General features: G+C 40.8%; 1 protein-coding gene across 4 annotated transcripts in view; it reads left to right on the plus strand.

The window, feature by feature from the left end:
* Window positions 1-19,896, plus strand: part of WDR89 (WD repeat domain 89) — a 35,875-nt gene extending 15,979 nt beyond the window's left edge. For 2 of the 4 annotated variants that reach the window (XM_084983161.1, XM_021074245.2), the window contains 2 exons: window positions 13,789-13,884; window positions 17,858-19,896. In XM_084983161.1, coding sequence (XP_084839287.1) covers window positions 17,888-19,048 — 1,161 coding nt within the window. In that variant the 5' untranslated portion in view covers window positions 13,789-13,884; window positions 17,858-17,887 and the 3' untranslated portion in view covers window positions 19,049-19,896. The remainder of the gene's footprint in view (window positions 1-13,788; window positions 13,885-17,857) is intronic. The other 2 variants (XM_021074241.2, XM_021074236.2) reach the window with 2 other exon arrangements.
* Window positions 19,897-20,697: the final 801 nt, after the last annotated feature.

Consider the following 20,697-nt stretch of genomic DNA (forward strand, 5'->3'; position numbering starts at 1 on the left):
CTACCCTTAAACTTTGTGTAAATGAAATTGTATAGCACCCTTTTATGTCGGTCTTCCGTCACTAAACAGTTTTGAGATTTCTCCAACCTTGTTGTCTGTACCAGTGGTATGTGTTTTTTTTTAATTGCTGTGTTTGATTCTATTATATTAATATACTGCAGTTTATAAAGACTTTAAACAATTGGATAATTAACTATCTAATTAATCATCTTGTAATTATCCTAAAAGTAACAGGCCAACAATATATTCACCTTATTGCTGAGGCCAGAAACCTAAGAATCATCTTTGAAACCTCTTCTCAGACCCCCTGTTGGCAGTCTAATCAGAAAATTCTGGTTATTCCTCATTTATAGCTGTGGCCCGAATCCAGCCCCTTCTCCCCACTCTCATATTTCTGGTCCAGAACTACACAACCTTCATCACTGTCTTCACTCTTGCCCTAAGGGCTGTTCTTCAGGTAGCAGCTGGAGAAATGGCTTCACAAGTATTTCTCACCTGCTCTCCACCTGCAGTGGCTTGCTTTCTCATTTGAGAATAAAAGATCCTTACTGCGGCCTGCAAAGTTCTTACCTGAGTCCAGCTACCTCTTTAACCTTATTTCCTTACACCACTGTCTTTCTGACTCAACTTTAGCTGCTCTGGTCCACTTGTTGCTTTTCTCTGCCTAGGTAGCTCATGGCTCACATGGTCCAATCTTTTCCCTCCCTCATTTCAATCTGTTCTTGGCTCAAATGTCACCTCATGGGAGAGGCTTGCCTGGTTTTTCTTTTTTGGCTGTGCCTATGACGTGTGGAAGTTTCTGAGCTGTGCCTTTGGGCATGTGGAACCCAAGCCACAGAGGCTTGCCTTTAATGACCAAATTTAAAAGGCTTTTTCTACCTCATTTCTTGCCTCACCCAACATTATTTTCATTTTTTTTTTTCTTTTCTTTTTAGGGCTTCATCTGTGGTATATGGAAGTTCACAGGTTAGGGGTTGAATTGGAGCTGCAGCTGCGACCTACACCACAGCCACAGTGACCTGCATCACAGCTCATGGCAACACCAGATCCTTTAACCCACTGAGTGAGGCCAGGGATCAAACCCGAATCCTCATGGATAATAGTCAGGTTTGTTACTGCTGAGCCACAACAGGAACTCCCTTATTTTCATTCTTATAAGTAGTTATTTGTCTGTGTATCAGTCTGTTCCTTGCTGCCCTGTATTGAGAGCAGAGACTTTCTCTGTGCTCTTTGCTAAATCCAGTGTGTTTTAGGTCTGTCATGTCAGCCATTTGAGAATCATTTCTGAATTAATGATAGAGATTTAATGTTGATAATTGCTTATCAGTTTTTAACTATAGTACCTAACACTCAAGTGGCTGGTTCTCTGATAATGTGAACAGCATTCTGTTATAGGCTTTGATTCTTTTTTCTTTTTTTTTTTTTGGCAGTTATTAAAGAAAGCATTTGCCTAATTTTTAAAGGCATCTATTCAGAAAAAGAAGTAGTAAACATAGAGTACCAATTGAAGAATTGGATTGTTCCACATTGCTACTGACTGTTCCAATTTAAGACATCTGGTGACTGGGGAAGTTTGGTTTCTCTGTTTGGCTAACCAGCTGGTGGTTCTGGAAAGGCAAAGGCAGTTCATTGTTCTTACTGAAAGAAGTATTCATGGACTTGCTTTAAACGGTGACTTTGGGTGGAAGATTTACTTGAAAAACTGGACATCTCAAGGTGTTATTGAGGAAAATGTCTTTGCTCTTTAAAAGATATTTAAATGTTATATCTGGAACCTGCAGGATAATCTCATACTGTATGAATATGTGTGTCATTCCTCCCCTTTTTCCTTCTTAACAAATTCCTGCACTTTAAGAACTGTGCTTTCCCTAAGAATTTTAGTGTACTTAGTGCATGACGTGCCATATGTCACTGCAACCAGTATTCACATTTGTGTGAATAAGAATAGCATATTCAGACTCACTAAGCAGGATTAATTTACAAAGACATTAAGTCTCAGTCATTAATGAATATGATATTTAAAATTACATTGAAATTGTAGCAGATGTCCATTTAGCATACCTTCCACTAAGTATTCAGCACTTTTGCCCAGTTTAAAACAAATGGTTCTAGACTTGTGATTGCCAAGAGGAAGGGGAGGTGGGGAAGATGGACTTGGAGCTTGGGATGAGCAGGTGCAAACTGTTAAATACAGGATGGATAAACAAGGTCCTACGGTACAGCATAGTGAACTAGATTCAGTATCCTGATATAAGTTCGTAATGGAAAAGAATATAAAAAACAACGCATATATACGTATAACTGAATCACTTTGCTCTATGACACAAATTAGCATTATAAATCAATTATACATCAATTTTAAAAAATGAAATAAAATGAAACAAGTGGTTCTTTGCTAAACCGCTTTAAAGCTATTTCCCTGATAGTTTAAAACATACACACAAATTTCTCTAAATTTTTTTTTTTTGTGTGTGTGTGTGTGTGCTTTTTAGAACTGCACCCATGGCATATGGAAGTTCCCAGGCTAGGGGTTGAGTCGGAGCTACAGCTGCCAGCCTACACCACAGCCACAGCAATGCAGGATCCGAGTTGCATGTCTGCAGCCTAGACCATAACTCATGGTAACACCAGATCTTTAACTCACTGAGCGAGGCCAGGGATTGAACCTGCAATCTCAGGGATCCTACTTGGGTTTGTTAACCACTAAGCCACAAAGGGAACTCCCTCTAAATTTTTGATATAAAAGTTTTCTGAGAAATATTCTGTTGGGAGTTCCCATTGTGGCTCAGTGGGTTAAGAACCCAACTGGTATCCATGAAGATGTGGGTTTGATCCTTGTTGAGTGAGTTAAGGATCTAGCGTTGCTGTGAGCTGTGTATAGGGCACAGATGCAGCTCACCAGTGTGGCTGTGGCTGTGGTATAGGCTGGCAGCTATAGCTCTGATTCAACCCCTAGCCTGAAACTTTCACATGCCGCAGGTGCAATCCTGAGAGGAAAAGAAAAAAAAATGTTCTGTTGAAGTTAAGTGACTACGTGCTTTTTATCCCAAGATATTGTTTTCTCTAGGACATATTGGTAATGTATATGAGTGAACATTTCTCTTTCACTCTTCCTAGTTTTTCTGAAATATTAATAACCAGATACCTCAGTTATACCTGTGTAGTTTTCCTTCAAATAAGCTGGCATTACAAATGCTTGAGGCAGTTCCCTTTGTGGCTCATCAGTAACAAACCCAACTAGTATCCATGAAGATGCAGGTTTGATACCTGGCCTCAGTCAGTGGGTAAAGATCTGGCATTGCCATGAGCTGTGATGTAGGCTGCAGACATGGCTTGGATCTGGCTTTGGCGTAGGCTGGCAGCTGCAGCTCTGATTCCACCCCAGCCTGGGAACTTACATATGCTGCGAGTGTAGCCCTTAAAAAAAGAGAGAGAAGAGAAAGAAGTTGGAGTCCGTACGTTTGGGAGTTTCTTAAATTGTGTGTTTCAGATGTTTTTTTCTGGTCAACGGAGAGCCTTTTATGTGGTGACTGGCAGAGTCAGGCTCCTTTCATTTTATGGCCCAAGCAACCTGTAGGGTCCTGGAGTCCTCTGCATCCAGCCAGCAGATGGGTGAAGATAAGGTGTACAAGGCGCTTCACTGCTGCAAAAGCTGGGCACCTACTAGGGCTGAGGCAGGTCCATGCTGAGTGCCTACACTCTTTTGTCTCTTCCGGGGTCCCAGGAAATGTCCTGTGCAAATCCAGGTGTATCCCACTCCTGTGGACTGCTCCTTGTGTCCTAAGCTTAGCACAGACACCTTAAAAATGGAGAAAGCCGCCCTCGTCATTTTTGCTGAGCTCCTGCAGTACTGAGTGTGTTCATCTCTGAGAATCTGAGGTGCCTACGTACAGCTGCCTCAGTTTCTCTCCAAATGTGAGAATACAGCAAAAAATCCTGAGATTTTGTTTGTTACTTCCTCGTACTGCCTTGGGGAAGGAGCTGCTGTTAGCACAAGGAAGGAACTGTCGTGAGCTCTACAATGGGGTTGAAACATACGAAAATAGCTTGGGAGTTCCCATGATGGCTCAATGGTTAATGAACCCAACTAGTATCCATGAGGACACAGTTTTGATCACTGGCTTCACTCAGTGGGTTAAGGGTCTGGCATTGCCTTGAGCTGTGGTATAGGTTGCAGACATAGCTTGGATCCTGAGTTGCTGTGGCTCTGGCATAGGCTGGCAGCTGTAGCTGATTCGACCCCTAGCCTAGGAACCTCCATGTGCCGTGAGTATGGTCCTAAAAAGGCAAAAAAAAAAAAAAAAAAGAAAATAGATTGGAGGTGGCGAGGGAAGAGTTGGGAGTGGTACTCATGACTGCCCCATCAAGCCATCTCAGGTCTGGAAGTGAGCTTGACATTGGAGCTTTTTGGCATAGGAACATGCCTGGTTGGTAAGTACCTTTTTTTCCCCCTATCTAGAACCTCTAAACATCCATGATATGTATCAATGAGATTTTTTTAAAAAAACTTTTTGTTTTAGAAAAATGTTAGTTTTCTAGAAAGTTGCAAAGGTAGTATAAAGTTTCCATATTTCTGTATACCCTTTACCCAGCTTCCCAGATTTTCATATAACCATGATACATTTGTCAAAACCAAAATTAACTAGGAGTTCCCATAGTGGCACTATGGGATTGGTGGCATCTCTGCAGCACCAGGACACAGGTATGATCCCCAGCCTGGCACAGTGGGTTAAAAGATCTGGTGTTTCTGTAGCTGTGGCTTAGGTCGAAGCTGAAGCTCAGATCTGATCCCTGGCCCAGGAACTCCATATGCCATGGGTCAGCCGAAAAGAAAGAAAGAAAAAAAAACACTGCATTTAGTCATCACATGTCTAGCCTCCTCTAATCTGTGACAGTCTCTCAGACTTTTCTTGTTTTTCTTGACTTTAAAATTTGAAAGGTACTAGCTAGGTACCTATAATTGTCCCTTAATTTGGGTTTGACATTTTCTCAAGATTAGGCTGGAATTATTATTATTATTATTATTTATTTATTTTTTTTTTTGTCTTTTTGCTATTTCTTGGACCACTCCCGCGGCATATGGAGGTTCCCAGGCTAGGGGTCGAATCGGACCTGTAGTCTCCGGCCTACGCCAGAGCCACAGCAAAGCGGGATCTGAGCCGCGTCTGCAACCTACACCACAGCTCACGGCAATGCCAGATCGTTAACCCACTGAGCAAGGGCAGGGACCGAACCCGCAACCTCATGGTTCCTAGTCGGATTCGTTAACCACTGCGCCACGACGGGAACTCCTGGAATTATTATTTTTGAGAAGACTGCCACTGAAGTAAACTTTCTCCTCACATCACGTGGGGGGCAAGTGATATCAACATGACTTACCTCCATTGGTATTAACCTTGATCAGTTAGTTGAGTAAAGTGCTATCTTCTGGCTTTCTCTAGTTGAAGCTACTGTCTTTTATTCTTCTCCTACTTTCTGTTTTGTTTTGTTTGGGGTTTTTTTTGGCATGCAGAAGTTCCCAGACCAGGAACTGATCCTGTGCTACAGCAATGATAATGCACGATCCTTGACTCACTAGGCCACCAGGGAGCTCCCTACTCTCTTCTTTGGAAGCAAGTAATAATACGTCCAGCCTGTGCTCAAGGGAAGTGGGCTTGAGCGCCACCTTCTGGACAGAGTCATATCTGCTTATGTTAACTGGAATTTTTCTGTAAGCAAATTCCGTCCCTTTTCCTCATTCGTTTACTTATTTAGTCATTTATTTTTTATCAGTATAGATTCATGGGTGTTTATTTTTATTTTTTGGGTTATAATCCAATGTTATGTAGTTGCTCAAATTAGTCTACAGTGACCAGTGGGAGATCTTGTGTCTTTTTTTTTAAAGTACTTCTTTACATTTGAACACTGTTTGATGCTCTAGGCCTGTCTTATGTTTTCCCTGTCCCAAACCTGGATTCAGTCCATTTGTCCAAGGAAATCAAAGAGGTTTTTTTCTCTTTTTATGGCTACACTGCAGCATATGGAAGTTCCCAGGCTGGGTGTCTAATCAGAACTGCAGCTGCCGGCCTACACCACAGCCATGGTAACACTGGATCTGAGCTGCATCTGCAACCTATGATGCAGCTGGCAGTAACACAGGATACTTAACCCACTTAAGCAAGGCGAGGAATTGAACACAAATCCTCTCAGACACTATGTTAGTTTCTTAACCTGCTGAGTTACAGTGGGAACTCCCAAAGAGGTGGGGTTTTTTTTGTTTCCTTTTTAGGGCTGCACCCTCGGTGTATGGAGTTTCCCAAGCAAGGGGTGGAATTGGAGCTGTAGCCACTGGCCTATGTCACAGCCACAGAAGCACAGGATCCGAGCCGTGTCTGCCATCTACACTACAGCTCACAGCAATACCAGATCCTTAACCCATTGAGCAAAGCCAGGGATCGAACGTCCAACCTCATGGTTCCTAGTTGGATTCGTTTTTTCTGTGCCACGACAAGAACTCCCCAAAAGAGTATTTTTAATGGGGTAGATCTTAAGCCTTTCTGATTGGTACCTAACTGAAAGGTAAAAATCTTGAAGAATTCACTAAGAACTTAAGTTTGACTTAAGTGAAACTATGTCATCTTCTAAAACATATTGAAGTTCATTTGCTCTTTAGAAATATATTTTTCATTATAAAATGATGATAGGACAGTGGTTTATTCAGAATTGAGAGTTATTGGTTTGATATTTGTGTTCATGAAATTTTGCATATTGATTCATTTTTTAAATACTTTTAATATAAAAGTAACTGCTTTCATTTTATAAAAAGCTGTAGAGTGATAGTTTTTAAAATGTGAATGAGAAATGAAATAAGGCAAATTAATAAGGAAATTAATTAATAAGGAAATTAATATTTGTTGCTTTTTTCTTTATGCCAAGAATTGCACCCATACACATGTCTGCTCTGTTCCTGTGATTACCTCTGCCCTTGTACCATTACCCTATATTGTAATTATTTACTGGTCTTTCTCCCAGCTTCTTGAAGATAGCAGATATGTTTCTCATCTGAATCTCCAGCATGTAGCATAGTATTTGGCTATAAAGGCACTCAATATCAAGTATGGCCATTTTTTTTTTTTTTCTTTTTCGGGCCATACCCATGGCATATGGAGGTTCCCAGGCTAGGTGTTGAATTGGAGCTGTAACTGCCGGCCTACCCCACAGCCACAGCAACTGCAAGGGACCCAGGCCACATCTGCGACTTACACCACAGCTCACAGCAGCACTGGATCTTTAACCCACTGAGTGAGGCCAGGGATCTAACCTGTGTCCTCAGGGTACTAGCCAGATTTGTTTCCTCTGAGCCACGACGGGAACTCCCAAATATGACCATTTCTGTTCCCATTTTAAAGATGAGGAAGCTGAGGCTTAGAGAAGTTAGGTTAATTTGTACAAGAATTACTTAGCTAGTTTGTGGTAGAACAAGGGTTTGAAATTAAGATGTTTGGTTCTTAAACATACTGCTTTTTTCATTGTACTACTCTGACAGTTTATCGATAAGATGCAAATACTTCTCTGCATTATTTCCAAATTAACAACCTGTTAAGAGTATTCATAAGGAACTGGTAACATTTGTTGCTTCCTGGGAGAGGCAAGAGTCTTGAGGACAGAAATGTTCTAAGACATTAGTTTTGGAAGCTGTTGAATTTTGAACCATGGAACTATTTTATTTATTTATTTATTTATCTGTTGTCTTTTTGCCTTTTCTAGGGCCGCTCCCATGGCATATGGAGATTCCCAGGCTAGGGGTCGAATCTGAGCTGTAGCCACCTGCTTATGCCAGAGCCACAGGAACACAGGATCCACGCAGTGTCTGCGACCTACACCACAGCTCACAACACCGGATCCTTAACCCACTGAGTAAGGCCAGGGGTCGAACCTGGAACCTCATGGTTCCTAGTCAAATTCGTTAACCACTGAGCCATGACGGGAATTCCTGGAACTACTTTACAGGAGTTCCCGTTGTGGCTCAACTGGTTAAGGACCTGACATTGTCTCTGTGAGGATGTGGATTTGATCCCTGTCCCTGCTCAGTGGATTAAGGATCCATTGCTTCAAGCTGCAGGGTAGGTTGCAGATGTGGGTCCAACCCAGTGTGGCTGTGGGTATGGCGTAGGACTACAGTTGCAGTTCTGATTCAACCTCTGGCTGGGAACTTCCATATGCAGCAGGTGATGCAGTGAAAAGAAGGGGAAAAAAGATACGTATAGATACATTTTAAAAATACACAGAGGAGGAGTTCCCATGGTGCCTCAGTGGTTAACAAATCTGACTAGGAACCGTGAGGTTGTGGGTTCGATCCCTGGCCTTACTCAGTGGGTCAAGGATCCAGCACTGCTGTGAGCTGTGGTGTAGGTCACAGATGAAGCTCGGATCCTGCATTGCTGTCGCTCTGGCGTAGGCCGGTGGCTACAGCTCTGATTAGACCCCTAGCCTGGGAACTTCCATATGCCACAGGAGCTGCCCAAGAAATGGCAAAAAGAAAAAAAAAAAAAAATACACAGTGGAGTTCCCATCCTGGTGCAGCAGAAACAAATCCGACTAGGAACCATGAGGTTTCGGGTTTGATCCCTGGCCTTGCTCAGTGGGTTAAGGAGCCGGCATTGCCATGAGCTGTGGTGCAGGTCGCAGACATGGCTTTGATCCTATGTTTCTGTGGCTGTGGTATAGGCCAGGCAGCTGCAGTTCCGACTCAACCCCTAGCCTGGGAACCTCCATATGCCACAAATGTGGCCCTAAAAAGCAAAAACAAACACAGAAACTTAATGTTTTATATTAACTTTTAAAACATTGTATCATTTCAGTGTTTTTTCTTATTTTGTTGATGTCTTTAGAATCAAGGATCCTACCATTATTACAGAGCTTAGATTTTTATAGTCTTCTGACAGTTCTTTTGTGTATCCTATTTTTCCCTTTTACTTTTGAAAGGAAAGGGCAAAAAAACATGTAAAGAGGCAAGAAAAGGGAGAGAATAGAATGTTCTAACAGGAACAAAAGATTAAAGTCCCTCTCTTTAATATGAATGAGATTTGACTTTTAAAAGTATGTTCTCTAAATATTTCTTTGTAGGGGACTTCCCATTGTGGCTCAGTGGTAACAAACCCGACTAGGATCTATGAAGATGCAGGTTCGATCCCTGGCCTCACTCAGTGGGCAGTGGGTTAAGTATCCACCATTGCCCTGAGCTGTGGTACAGGTTGCAGATCAGGCTCAGATCCCGTGTTGCTGTGGCTGTGGTGCAGGCCAGCAACTGTAGCTCCAATTCAACCCCTAGTCTGGGAACTTAACATATGCCGCAGATGTGGCCCTAAAAAGCAAAAACAAAAATAAAACTATAAAGTCAGTACTTGATAAGAACGCTCAAGACTTCATTTGATTATCACTAATTAGGGTAGTTCTGGCTGCCTTAACAAAACCTTTACTGCAAATTCACTTGAACAGTCAGAAAATGTTGACTCTCATACATGGAATAAAAGTACGTCCTGCCAGTTGGAATGGGTACACTTTAAAGTGTTCCACATGTGAACAGATAGTAGTTGGAAGGAGAATATTTGCATGGATTGACAAAAATGTCAGGTTTCTGAACCATGTTACTGGTTAAAGGGATGGCGTTACTATCCTTGGGTTAATTAGGATCAATGCCTGGAGCTGGGGTCATGCCCTGAAACCATGGTGATGCCATGTGTAGGAGAAGTGGAGGATGAGAGGATGAGTGGGAGGGCTTCCATTGTACTAGGCGTCCACTAGGTTTTGTTTGTTTGTTTGTTTCTTTCTTTCTTTCTTTCTTTCTTTCCTTCCTTCCTTCTTTCTTTCCGCCTCTTTCTTTCTTTCTTTCTTTCTTTCTTTCTTTCTTTCTTTCTTTCTTTCTTTCCTTCCTTCCTTCCTTCCTTCCTTCCTTCTTTCTTTCCTTCTTTCTTTCCACCTCCCTTTCTTTCTTTCTTTCTTTCTTTCTTTCTTTCTTTCTTTCTTTCTTTCCTTCCTTCCTTCCTTCCTTCCTTCCTTCCTTCTTTCTTTCCTTCTTTCTTTCCACCTCCCTTTCTTTCTTTCTTTCTTTCTTTCTTTTTTTGGTTTTGCTTTTGCTTTTGCTTTTTAGGGCCATACCCATGGCATATGGAGGTTCCCAGGCTAGGGGTCAAATTGGAGCCACAACTGCTGGCCTACACCACAGCCACAGCATCGAAGGATCCGAGCCACGTCTGTGACCTACACCACAACTCACTGCAACGCCAGATCCTTAACCAACTGAGCAAGGCCAGGGATCGAACCAGCCACCTCATGGTTCCTAGTTGGATTTGTTTCTGCTGCTCCACAATGGGAACTCCCCACTAGAGTTTCTTAATTGCCCTTCAAATAGAGTATGATTTATAACTTAACCCTCTGCCCCTAATAATAACTTGAGAAATGTAATTTTTTATGGGGTGTAATGGGTTGCATGAGAGTTTCCTTTACTATTCTCTATTCCATACAAATTCTTTAATAAAAAATGGGACACACAAAAAATAAAAAGTGATGGTTACTTATTGTAACCTTTTTCTAGGTTGATATGGAGTGTTTTGGGGTTTTTTGTTGTTGTTTTAGGGCCACACCTGCAGCATATGAAAATTCCCAGGCAAGGGGTGGAATCAGAGCTGTAGCTGCCAGCCTACACCAAAGCCAGTGCCAGATCCAAGCCACGTCTGCAACCTACAACCACAGGTCATGGCAATGCCAGATCCTTAGCCCACTAAGCAAGGCCAGGGATCAAACCTGCATCCTCATGGATACTGTCAGATTCAGTTCTGCTGCACCACAATGGGATCTCCCACTAATCGGGTTCTTTCTTTGCTTTTTTTGATTGAACCGTGATACTCATGGATACTAGTCGGGTTCTTAACCCATTGAGCCACAACGGGAACTCTGATGTGTGTTTTTTAAGTTATCCTGCTCCCTTTCTTTCTCCTCTGCCTATAGTAGAATTAACATGTAATTCTTTCTCTCAAAGTCTTAGGCATATTCCTTAATTAAAGTTGACACTTGGAGTTCCCATCATGGTGCAGTGGCAATGAATCCGACTAGGAACCATGGGGTTGCGAGTTCGGTTCCTGGCCTCACTCAGTGGGTTAAGGACCCGGCATTGCCGTGAGCTGTGGTGTAGGTCGCAGATGCAGCTCTCAGATCTGGTGTTGCTGTGGCTCTGGCGTAGGCCAGTGGCTACAGCTCCGATTAGACCAACAGCCTGGGAACATCCATATGCCGCGAGTGCAGCCCTAGAAAGACAAAAGACAAAATAATAATAATAATAATAATAATAATAATAAAGTTGGCACTTACTTTAGTACTTACATAGAAAAGCATAAAATTGAAATGAACACATGTTCATTGGTTCTAAGGTTAAAATTCAGGTTTCAAAATCAAACTCTTCCTGTATCTTTCCATTTATTACCTATGAGCATTGGTAAGTTAGTTTCTCTGAGCTTCATTTTCTCTGTAAAATGGGGATAATACCTACCTCATAGAGTAAATGATTAGGATAAAAAACTAGATGTAAGTTTTTAGCACATAGCCTGACATTTATTGAACTCCAATTGTAATTATTTTCTTCTCTGTGAGACTCAATCATCCTAGACCAGTTTGATAGATGTGGTAGCATATTGTAGTTGAATTATTAGTGTGGATTGTGAAGTTCTTAGAATGCATTCCTGAATGACTTTTCCTATTAAGCTTCTTCTTAAACTTGAGACATTAGTTGAATCTCTGCATTTTGCAGTCATCAGAGCTAGTTTCTTGTGTTCAATGGGCTTTATTAAGTTTCAGCTGTGGAGAATTAGTTTTTCTGACCCAAATCTGACAGATTGTCTCAAAAGAAAACTATTCCTTTATCCAACATATAGTTCAAATACGAGTGTTACTCTTTTTTTTTTTTTTTTTCTTTTTTTTTCCTTTTTTTCACTGCCCCATAGCATATGGAGTTGCTGGGCCAGGGATTTGATCTCAGCTGCAGTTGGGACCTATGCCCCAGGTGTGACAACACTGGATCCTTAATTTGGTGTTCTAGCCCAGGGATTGAAGCTGCATCTCAGTGCTCCAGAGATGCTGCCTGTCATGTTGTGCCACGGAGGAACTCCAGCGTTACTCTCTAATAGTAAAAATGTAATAGTATTTGTTGTTTATGCTGTCCGATCTTTGAAGCATGGTGAGCATTCATACCCAAAAGATGGAAATACATCTGTCTCTAAGGATACTGCACATTTCTGACTTCATGCAAAGTAATATGCTAAGGACTTCTGGTACTGCCTTTTGTAATCAGTAGTTTCTACATAGGTGTAAAATGTATGTTTTCATCTTGTTTAAATGGGAAAGAAGCCTACTTCTTTTTCCATTATGGAATTATTTAAGCTAGCTAGGCTTTTGATCAGATTTTATCTTCAAACTTGGCCACTTCAGGAATAAGAGCAATACTTAGTTGCAGCTAGATATATTTAGGATGTGTGTTATATATAGAAATAAAATTTATTTGGTTTATTTTAATAGGAAGTACAATATTTTGATTGGTAAAGGTAACATATCTTGGAGTTCCCGTTGTGGTGCAGTGGTTAACAAATCTGACTAGGAACCATGAGATTGCGGGTTCAGTCCCTGGCCTTGCTCAGTGGATTAAGGATCTGGCGTTGCCGTGAGCTGTGGTGTAGGTTGCAGACAAGGCTTGGATCTGGCGTTGCTGTGGCTCTGATTGGACCCCTAGCCTGGGAACCTCCATATACCGCGGGAGGCAGCCCTAGAAAAGGCAAAAAGACAAATAAATAAATAAATAAAAGATAGCATATCTTACTAAGGCAAAAGCCACACAAGAAATACTTATGTTTAAAGATTTTGTTATTAAGTAATCAATTCCTAATTATCTAAGGATAGTTCTTCAGATAGTCAGCATTTCCCGCCTAAAGTGTTTCCAGATGGCAGTTCATCAGACATGTAATATTCTCACCTCCTGAAATCTTATTCTGAGGTGTTTGTTTTATGGTGTTTTGGGGTGTCTTTCTAAGTCTTCCAGCTATTGCATTATAGTTAGATGTGAGAATTCTTTACCCCAGTAAGGACCACAAAAACCGTGGTGGCTCAGTGCCAGGGCACTGCTGGGGTTCTGCTATTTCCTGATCTCCATTAAGTGGGTCAGTATGAGACATGAGCAATTTTTTTTAGAACCAATTAGGCCAATATTTAAATTGGTTATTATTGCTTGCCATGACCTTGAACACAAGGACAAAAAATTTTTCCCTACTGAAGCCAATCACCACATCTTCAGACTCTACTAAACTTCATTTAGACCTCTTCTCTCTTGTTTCATCTCAGTGTTGAGAAAATGAGAACTGCAATATGATTCAAGAGGTCATGGTGATAAATCCGCCTTTTCTTTTATCCATTCCTTTGCCCTTCTCTTTTGGCTATTCTTCGTTTCTCTTTTCACCTCCTTACTCTTGCTTTAGTGTTCTTTTCTGTCCCTCTCTTTTTGTGCCCTTTTTCATGTGTGTGTGTGTCTGTGTGTGTGTTAGTAAAAGAAAGGCTCAGTCTGTGTCCTTGGCTTTTCACTGGCCTGTTGAAATCTAGGATGCTAACTAAGCTTCCTTTTATGCACCTAACAGAAACAAATGGAGAAAAGATTAAAATTATGGTTATTCTTACTTGTTCTCTTTATATGTTTTTGTTAGGTTGAACTCTATGGTGTTGTCAGTATTGTTTTGATCTACAGAAATGGATTGAACCTTATTTTTCTCTTAGCAGGCTGGAGCAAAAGCAGGATTTGGAAATAGAGTGGATGAGAGCCCTAAGCAGGAGCATTGGATATTCCCCAGAGGTTCTGGTATAGATAACTGGGTAGGTCAGAGTGTTGTCACAGTGCAGTACCATTGACCGAAATTGAGAAAACTGAGAAGCATGTGTTGTCTTTGTTTTTAAGGGGAAGGCTTGGTGGGGGGAGAGGGAAGCATACACAGTCAGTTGTGCTTTGGGGCGTAGTGGGACGTGTTCAAGTGGCTAGTAGACCCTTGGAAAGACGGACTTGTAAACAGAGGAGAGTGTTGCCATGTGGGTGGCACTTGAAGCATGAATGTGAATGAGGCTGCTCTGTGCACGTGTAGAGTAAGAACAGAGCCTCTGGCTAATCTTGAGGACTGGAAAGTGGATCATTGCAAGGAAAACTCAGCTAAGGGCACACATAGAGAGTGTATTCATCATTTTAGAATGATTCATTAGTATGTTAACATTAAGGATTAACTATGTTGCCTTGGAAGTTCTATTTCACATCTGACTCACTTGCATATTAATGTGTTAAAGCACAAGCTAGAGGTTTTCCTGTTTTCTCTAAGAAATTAAACCATTCTACTGTTTGTATCTGTGGATGAATGAATATAAACTCTATAGCTTGAGAGTGTTGTGGGACCTACCTACCCTCTAATATGTCTTTCTTTTTTTGAAGTAATACATTGCATTTAAACTGTGTGTCACATGGACAGCCATGACAGTTGTTACCATTGCTATTGTCTTAAAGTGTTAGTTTTCTGTGTTCTATCTGGACCACTCTGCCTGCCTCACTAGTCCCAGAATCCTTTGGATTAAAGCCTTGCCAGGGACTGTTCCACATGAAACAGATTCTGCAGGCAGCATGATGCCAGGAAGTACAGTAGTACTGTGTGCTTGAGGTAGCAATGCATGGTCATAGTCCTATAAATGATGACTTGAGCTTAAAAACCACATTCAACTTGGGAGTTCCTATTGTGGCTCAGCAGTAATGAATCTGACTAATATCCAGGAGGACATGGGTTTATTCCCTGGCCTCGATCAGGGGTTAAGGATTTGGTGCTGTTCTGAACTGTGGTGTAGGTCGCAGAGGTTGCTCAAATCCCAGATGGCTGTAGCTGTGATATAGGCCGGCAGCTGTAGCTCCGATTCAACCCCTAGGTTGGGAACTTCCATACGCTGTAGGCATGGCCCTAAAAAGCCAAACAAATGAATAAACAAAATACACACAAAAAACTTTGACTATTTCAGCAATGGGCAGTTGTTTTGATCTGGAATTTAAAAGGATTTCTTCCTTGAAGTGTAGGCAGCATACCCTTAAGTGACACATATTTTAGGATATATTTGAATAGCTTGTGGTAAATTTGTGTTGAATATTTTCTTACAAATATAAGCACTTTCTCTGTATTTCCTTTTTGTGCTTTATTTAAAGTACTGTTAAGGAATGCCATTATTTACTAATTCCCATAAACAAGGCTCCCCCTGCAAACACACTGTCACAGGCAGTATCATTTTAGGTTTCCTCTGTTTCTCCTAGAATTCTTCAGCTCTTAATGCATGAAAGGTGAATCAATTATTCATTCTTTATTCAGCAACCATTTATTGATAACAAAAGAAGCAAGAAAGTCAGGTAATAAGTTCCATAGTAAAATGGGGTTTTTCAAAAATATTGAGTGAAAGAGCAAATTGCAGCAAAGATAATGTGATGCCATTAAATACATATACACATGGTTATATACATATAAATGTGATTTCTTAATCATAGGATTTCTTTAAATGAAAAACTGAAGCAAATATGATAAAATGTTCCTATCTGTTAAATATGGGTAATGTGTTTGAATGTCTGTTTTCTTTTTTCTCTACTTCTTTGTACATATGAAGTATTTCATAATTAAGCATTTTTAATTTTTTCATTAGTAAAACAGGCAATATGATAGGGGGTGATAGGTTACCTAAGGTTGGTTGATCAGAGACGGTCTCTCTGGGGAGGTAACATATTGAGATCTGACTATCAGGGAGGAGTTACCCAGAAAAGGTGGAGAAAGTATCCCAGGCAAAGAAACCTGTGCTCTAGTCCTGGGACAGAAGCAAGCATGCACATTTAAGGGAAGAGGCCTTTTTTGCTTACCTGGTTGTAAACCCACAGTTATGCTGTGCGGGTAAATGGCCATTTGGCCTCTGGATACTTGAAGGAAGCTCACCATTTTCAGATGTATCTTACTCCTATACAGAGTTGTTCCGTGCAGGGCTTTCAGACTAATGGTAATAATGATATATCACATGCACACAGAAGCTGGCCTGAAGGGTCTCTCAGTGGTCTAGTTGGGGACAGTTTGAACCTTAACAAGAACTTAAGTGATCAAGAATTCCCATCGTAGCTCAGCAGAAATGAATCTGACTAGCATCCATGAGGACACAGCTTCGATCCCTGCCTCGCTCACTGGGTTAAGGATCCAGTGTTGCTGTGAGCGGTGGTGTAGGTTGCAGATGCAGCTCAGATCCCACGTTGATGTGTCTGTGGCAGAGGTCGGGAGTTGCAGCTCTGAGTCAACCCCTAGCCTGGGAACCTCCATATGCCGTGGGTATATATGGCCCTAAAAAGACAAAAAACAAACAAAAAAATGATCAAACTTGCTGTTATGAGACTTCTTAATGTAATACTGTAAGAAGTACCCAGGATCACCTGAAATATATCCCTGATAACAATGCTAAACTGGAATTTAATCATGAAACAACTAGAAAAACCTGGAATATGAGACATTTTACGAGACAACTGGCCTGAACTCTTCAAAAAATGTATATCCCCTTCCATGAGAGGCAACCTGGTGTGGTGGTAAAGGCACAAGTCCCTGAAGCCAAGGTGCTGAGGTGCACATTCCAGCTCCACAGCTTACACGCTGCTGCTGCCTGAGAAGCACATCTCCAGAATGCCTACTGGGAACCTCTGTTAGTTTTCTATTGTTACTACAACAATTTACTGCAAACTCTGTGGCTGGAAACAACACAAACTTATTATATGTCAGAAGTCCAAAATGGGTCTCAATGGACTAAAATCAAGATGTTAGCAGGGCTGTACTTCCATGTGGAGGCTCTAAAGGAGGCCTTTTTCCTGCCTTTTCTGCTTTCTAAAAGGCTTTTTGCCCCAAACAAACAGCAGTATGTCCAGAACCTTTCTTCCACAGTAATATCCCTCTGACTGTCATATCTGGGCCTCCTTCTATTTTTAAAGACACTGGTGATGACTCTGGGCCCACACAGATAATCCAGACCAATTTCCTTATTTTATTTGTTTATTTGTTTATTTTGCTTTTTAGGGCCATGTTCGTGGCATATGGAAGTTCCCAGTCTAGGGGTCAAAGCGGAGCTACAGCTGCCGGCCTACACCACAGCTGCAGCAACTCCAGATCCTAGCTGCATCTGTGACCTACACCACAGCTCATGGCAACTCGGGATCCCTGACCCATGGAGTGAGGCCAGAGATCAAACCTGCATCTTCATGGATACCAATTGGGTTCATTCTGCTGTACCACAATGGGAACTCCTGATTTCCTTATTTTGAGGTTAACTGATTAGCAGCCTTAATTCCATCTACAGTCTCAATTCCTCTTGGCCATGTAACCTAATACATTCATAGGTTCCTGGGATTAAGGCATGAACATCTTTGAGGGACCATTTTTCTGCCCACACATCTGTGTTTGTATTCTATAGGTGTATAAGACAGCTGGGGCCAGGAAGAGATGATTCCAAAGTGTAGATCCTAGCTCATGCTGAAGACTATGAGTAGGACTAGTGATTGGGTTTGAGCCGAAAGGAATCACTGAGCAGTGTATGTTCATGTTTTTTAAATTCTCTTACTGTCATAACCATATATGGTAGATTCAGTATTCAGAAAGTGGTTGAATTAGGAGGCAGCTGAGTTTTCATTACATCATGATTGAAATATTAGAATTTATTTCTTTTGTTTTATGCCAGCCCTCACAGGGAAATGTTCTTGATTTAATTACAATGTAGAGATGCTTTGGGTTTAATTTTAATGTTTGCTTTATTACAGATTTTTACCACCCTTGGATACACTCCTGATATGGAGAAGATGGAGGAACAATTTGCTAATTTGAACATTGTTAAACGTTCCTCAGAAACTAAAGAACCTACTTATCTGCTTGGCATAGACACATCAAAGACCATATCAGCAGAAAAAGGAAGCTTGGTTGCTGTTTTATGTTCTAGTGGATCAATCCGAATATATGATAAAGAAAGGTTAAACATACTACGAGAATTTAGAGGGTATCCTGGACTTAATGGAGTCAAGTTTGCCAGTTCCCATGACAGCGTGTATTCATCCTGTGCTGATGGCACTGTAAAATGTTGGGATGCTCGATTAGCCAGTAATAAACCTGTCCAGCTGTTCAAGGGTTACCCTTCCAATATTTTTATCAGTTTTGATATCAGCTGTAATGATCATATCATTTGTGCTGGTACAGAAAAGGTTGATGATGATGCATTGTTGGTATTTTGGGATGCAAGAATTAATTCTCAAGGCTTGTCTGCTCCTAAAGACCCATTAGGTGCATATTCAGAGACACACAGTGATGATATCACTCAAGTATGTTTCCATCCCAGAGACCCTAACATGGTTGTCTCAGGTTCAACTGATGGCTTGGTAAACGTATTTGACATCAGTGCTGATAATGAAGAAGATGCACTCGTTACAACCTGTAATTCCGTTTCATCAGTGAGCTCTATTGGTTGGTCTGGGAAAGATTATAAACAGATTTACTGCATGACACATGATGAAGGATTTTGTTGGTGGGACCTTAATCATCTGGATACCGATGAACCAATTACACGTTTGAACATCCAGGATGTCAGACAAGTCATTAATGTGAAAGAAGGTGTTTTGGACTATTTGATTGGTGGCCTGTATCATGAAAAGACAGACAGATTGTTTGTTGTTGGAGGAACAAACCAAGGAATTATTCATATAATGAGCTGTACTGCATCGGGATTGGTCCATGTTACCAGTCTGCAGGGAGGGCATGCTGCTACAGTCCGATCTTTCTGCTGGAATATGCAGGATGATTCTTTGCTGACTGGAGGAGAAGATGCACAGTTGTTACTTTGGAAACCTGGAGCAACGGAGAAGACATTTACAAAGAAAGACAGCATGAAAATAGCCTCCTCTGTGTACCAGCGAGTCCGAGTTCACAGTAATGATTCATATAAGAGAAGGAAAAAGCAGTGATGTTACCTTAGGAGTTGACCTCATAGGTTTTATTTAGAGTTGCAAACAATTATTTCTGTATACTATCTGTGCTTAAAGATCATCTTTAAAAACAAGCCAGTCCTGGAAAAATGTTGGGAATATTTTAATTCAGATCTTCATGTATTCTAAAATTATTTTTTTTAAGCCACCAGTTGAGTGTATAATCAGTGACTTGAAAGTAAAATTACATTCCTCATTTTAAAAACCCATCTGTTGAATTAGTGAATGTTGGGTTTAAAGAAATAGCTTTGATAAGTGTTTTTTAGAAGTAAATGGCTGATGTGACTTTAAAAAGCAGGTGGTTTGGGCTATGTTTTTTTAAGCTCAGTTTTACATTTTAAATCGTCTTCATTATTTTTAAAGCCAAATCAGAGTATTTTCTTCATTTTGAGAAGCTCCTACTTGCTTAATACATATAGATTACACTAGTGTATTTAAATATAAATATTCTAATGAGTTTAAATAGAATTAAATGTTTTCAGAAATAAAGTGATTTGCATTTATTTGAGAAAAATACATTTAGTAAATATTTTCATCTATCCTTTAATATTGTTTGTTAAACAGTAAACAGGTGTTTTGCTGATGAAACAGAAATTACCTTGTGAAATTCACTTTGAAATTCAAAGTGAATATATACAAATGAAAGTATTTATAATAGTAAAATAACTTTATTTTAAAATATTTCAATATTTTGTGATAAAATTTTCTTCTATAGTGTTTCATCCATCCATAATTTTAAACTTGAATTTTTGTTTACTGATAATTTTTCCGTCCTTCCTTTTAATATTTCTCCAAAGAATCTTTATTAAAAAGTTGATCCCTCTAAAGGTTTGGTATCTTTTTTAATGTTTAATTAAAAGTGAAAATATTTGTTTACTATTAATTTATTTTGCTTTTTAGGGCCACAGCCCTGGCATGTGGAAGTTCCCAGGCTAGGGGTGGAATCGTAACTACAGCTGCTGGCCTGAACCACAGCTCAAAGATGCTGGATCCCCGACCCACTGACTGAGGCCAGGAATCATACCTGCATCTTCCTGGATACTAGTCGGATTCATTTCCACTGTGCCACAATGGGAACGCCTCTCTTTATTTTTTAATGTTTTGATTTAATTTTTTTGGTCACACCCACAGCATGTGGAAGTTCCCAGGCCAGGGATCAAACCCTGGGCTGCAGCAGCAGCCCCACCACTCCATTGACAATACCAGATCCTTAACCCACTGCACCACAAGGGAATGCCTACATTTCTTTTTGTTTTATTTTATTTTTGCTGTTTAGGGCCACACCCATGGCATATGGAGATTCGTAGATTGGGGTCGAATTGGAGCTGTACCTGCTGGCCTATGCCACAGCCACAGCAATGCCAGATCTGAGCTGCATCTGCAACCTACACCACAGCTCACAGCAACGCCGGATCCTTAACCCACTGAGTGAGGCCAGGGATCAAACCTGTGTCCTCATGGATCCTAGTCAGATTCATTGCCGCTGCACTATGACAGGAACTCCTACATTTCTTTTCTTTCATTCTTTCTTTCTTTCTTTTTTTTTTTTTTTTTTTTTTTTGGTCTTTTGTCTTTTTAGGGCTGCACCTGTGCCATATGGAAGTTCCCAGGCTAGGAACCTACACCAC

The sequence above is a fragment of the Sus scrofa genome, chromosome 1 (genome assembly GCF_054392235.1).
Source record: "Sus scrofa isolate SSC_HxYL_T2T_F1_AM1 chromosome 1, Sscrofa_HxYL_maternal_Yorkshire_Landrace_v2.0, whole genome shotgun sequence".
Lineage (NCBI taxonomy): Eukaryota > Metazoa > Chordata > Mammalia > Artiodactyla > Suidae > Sus > Sus scrofa.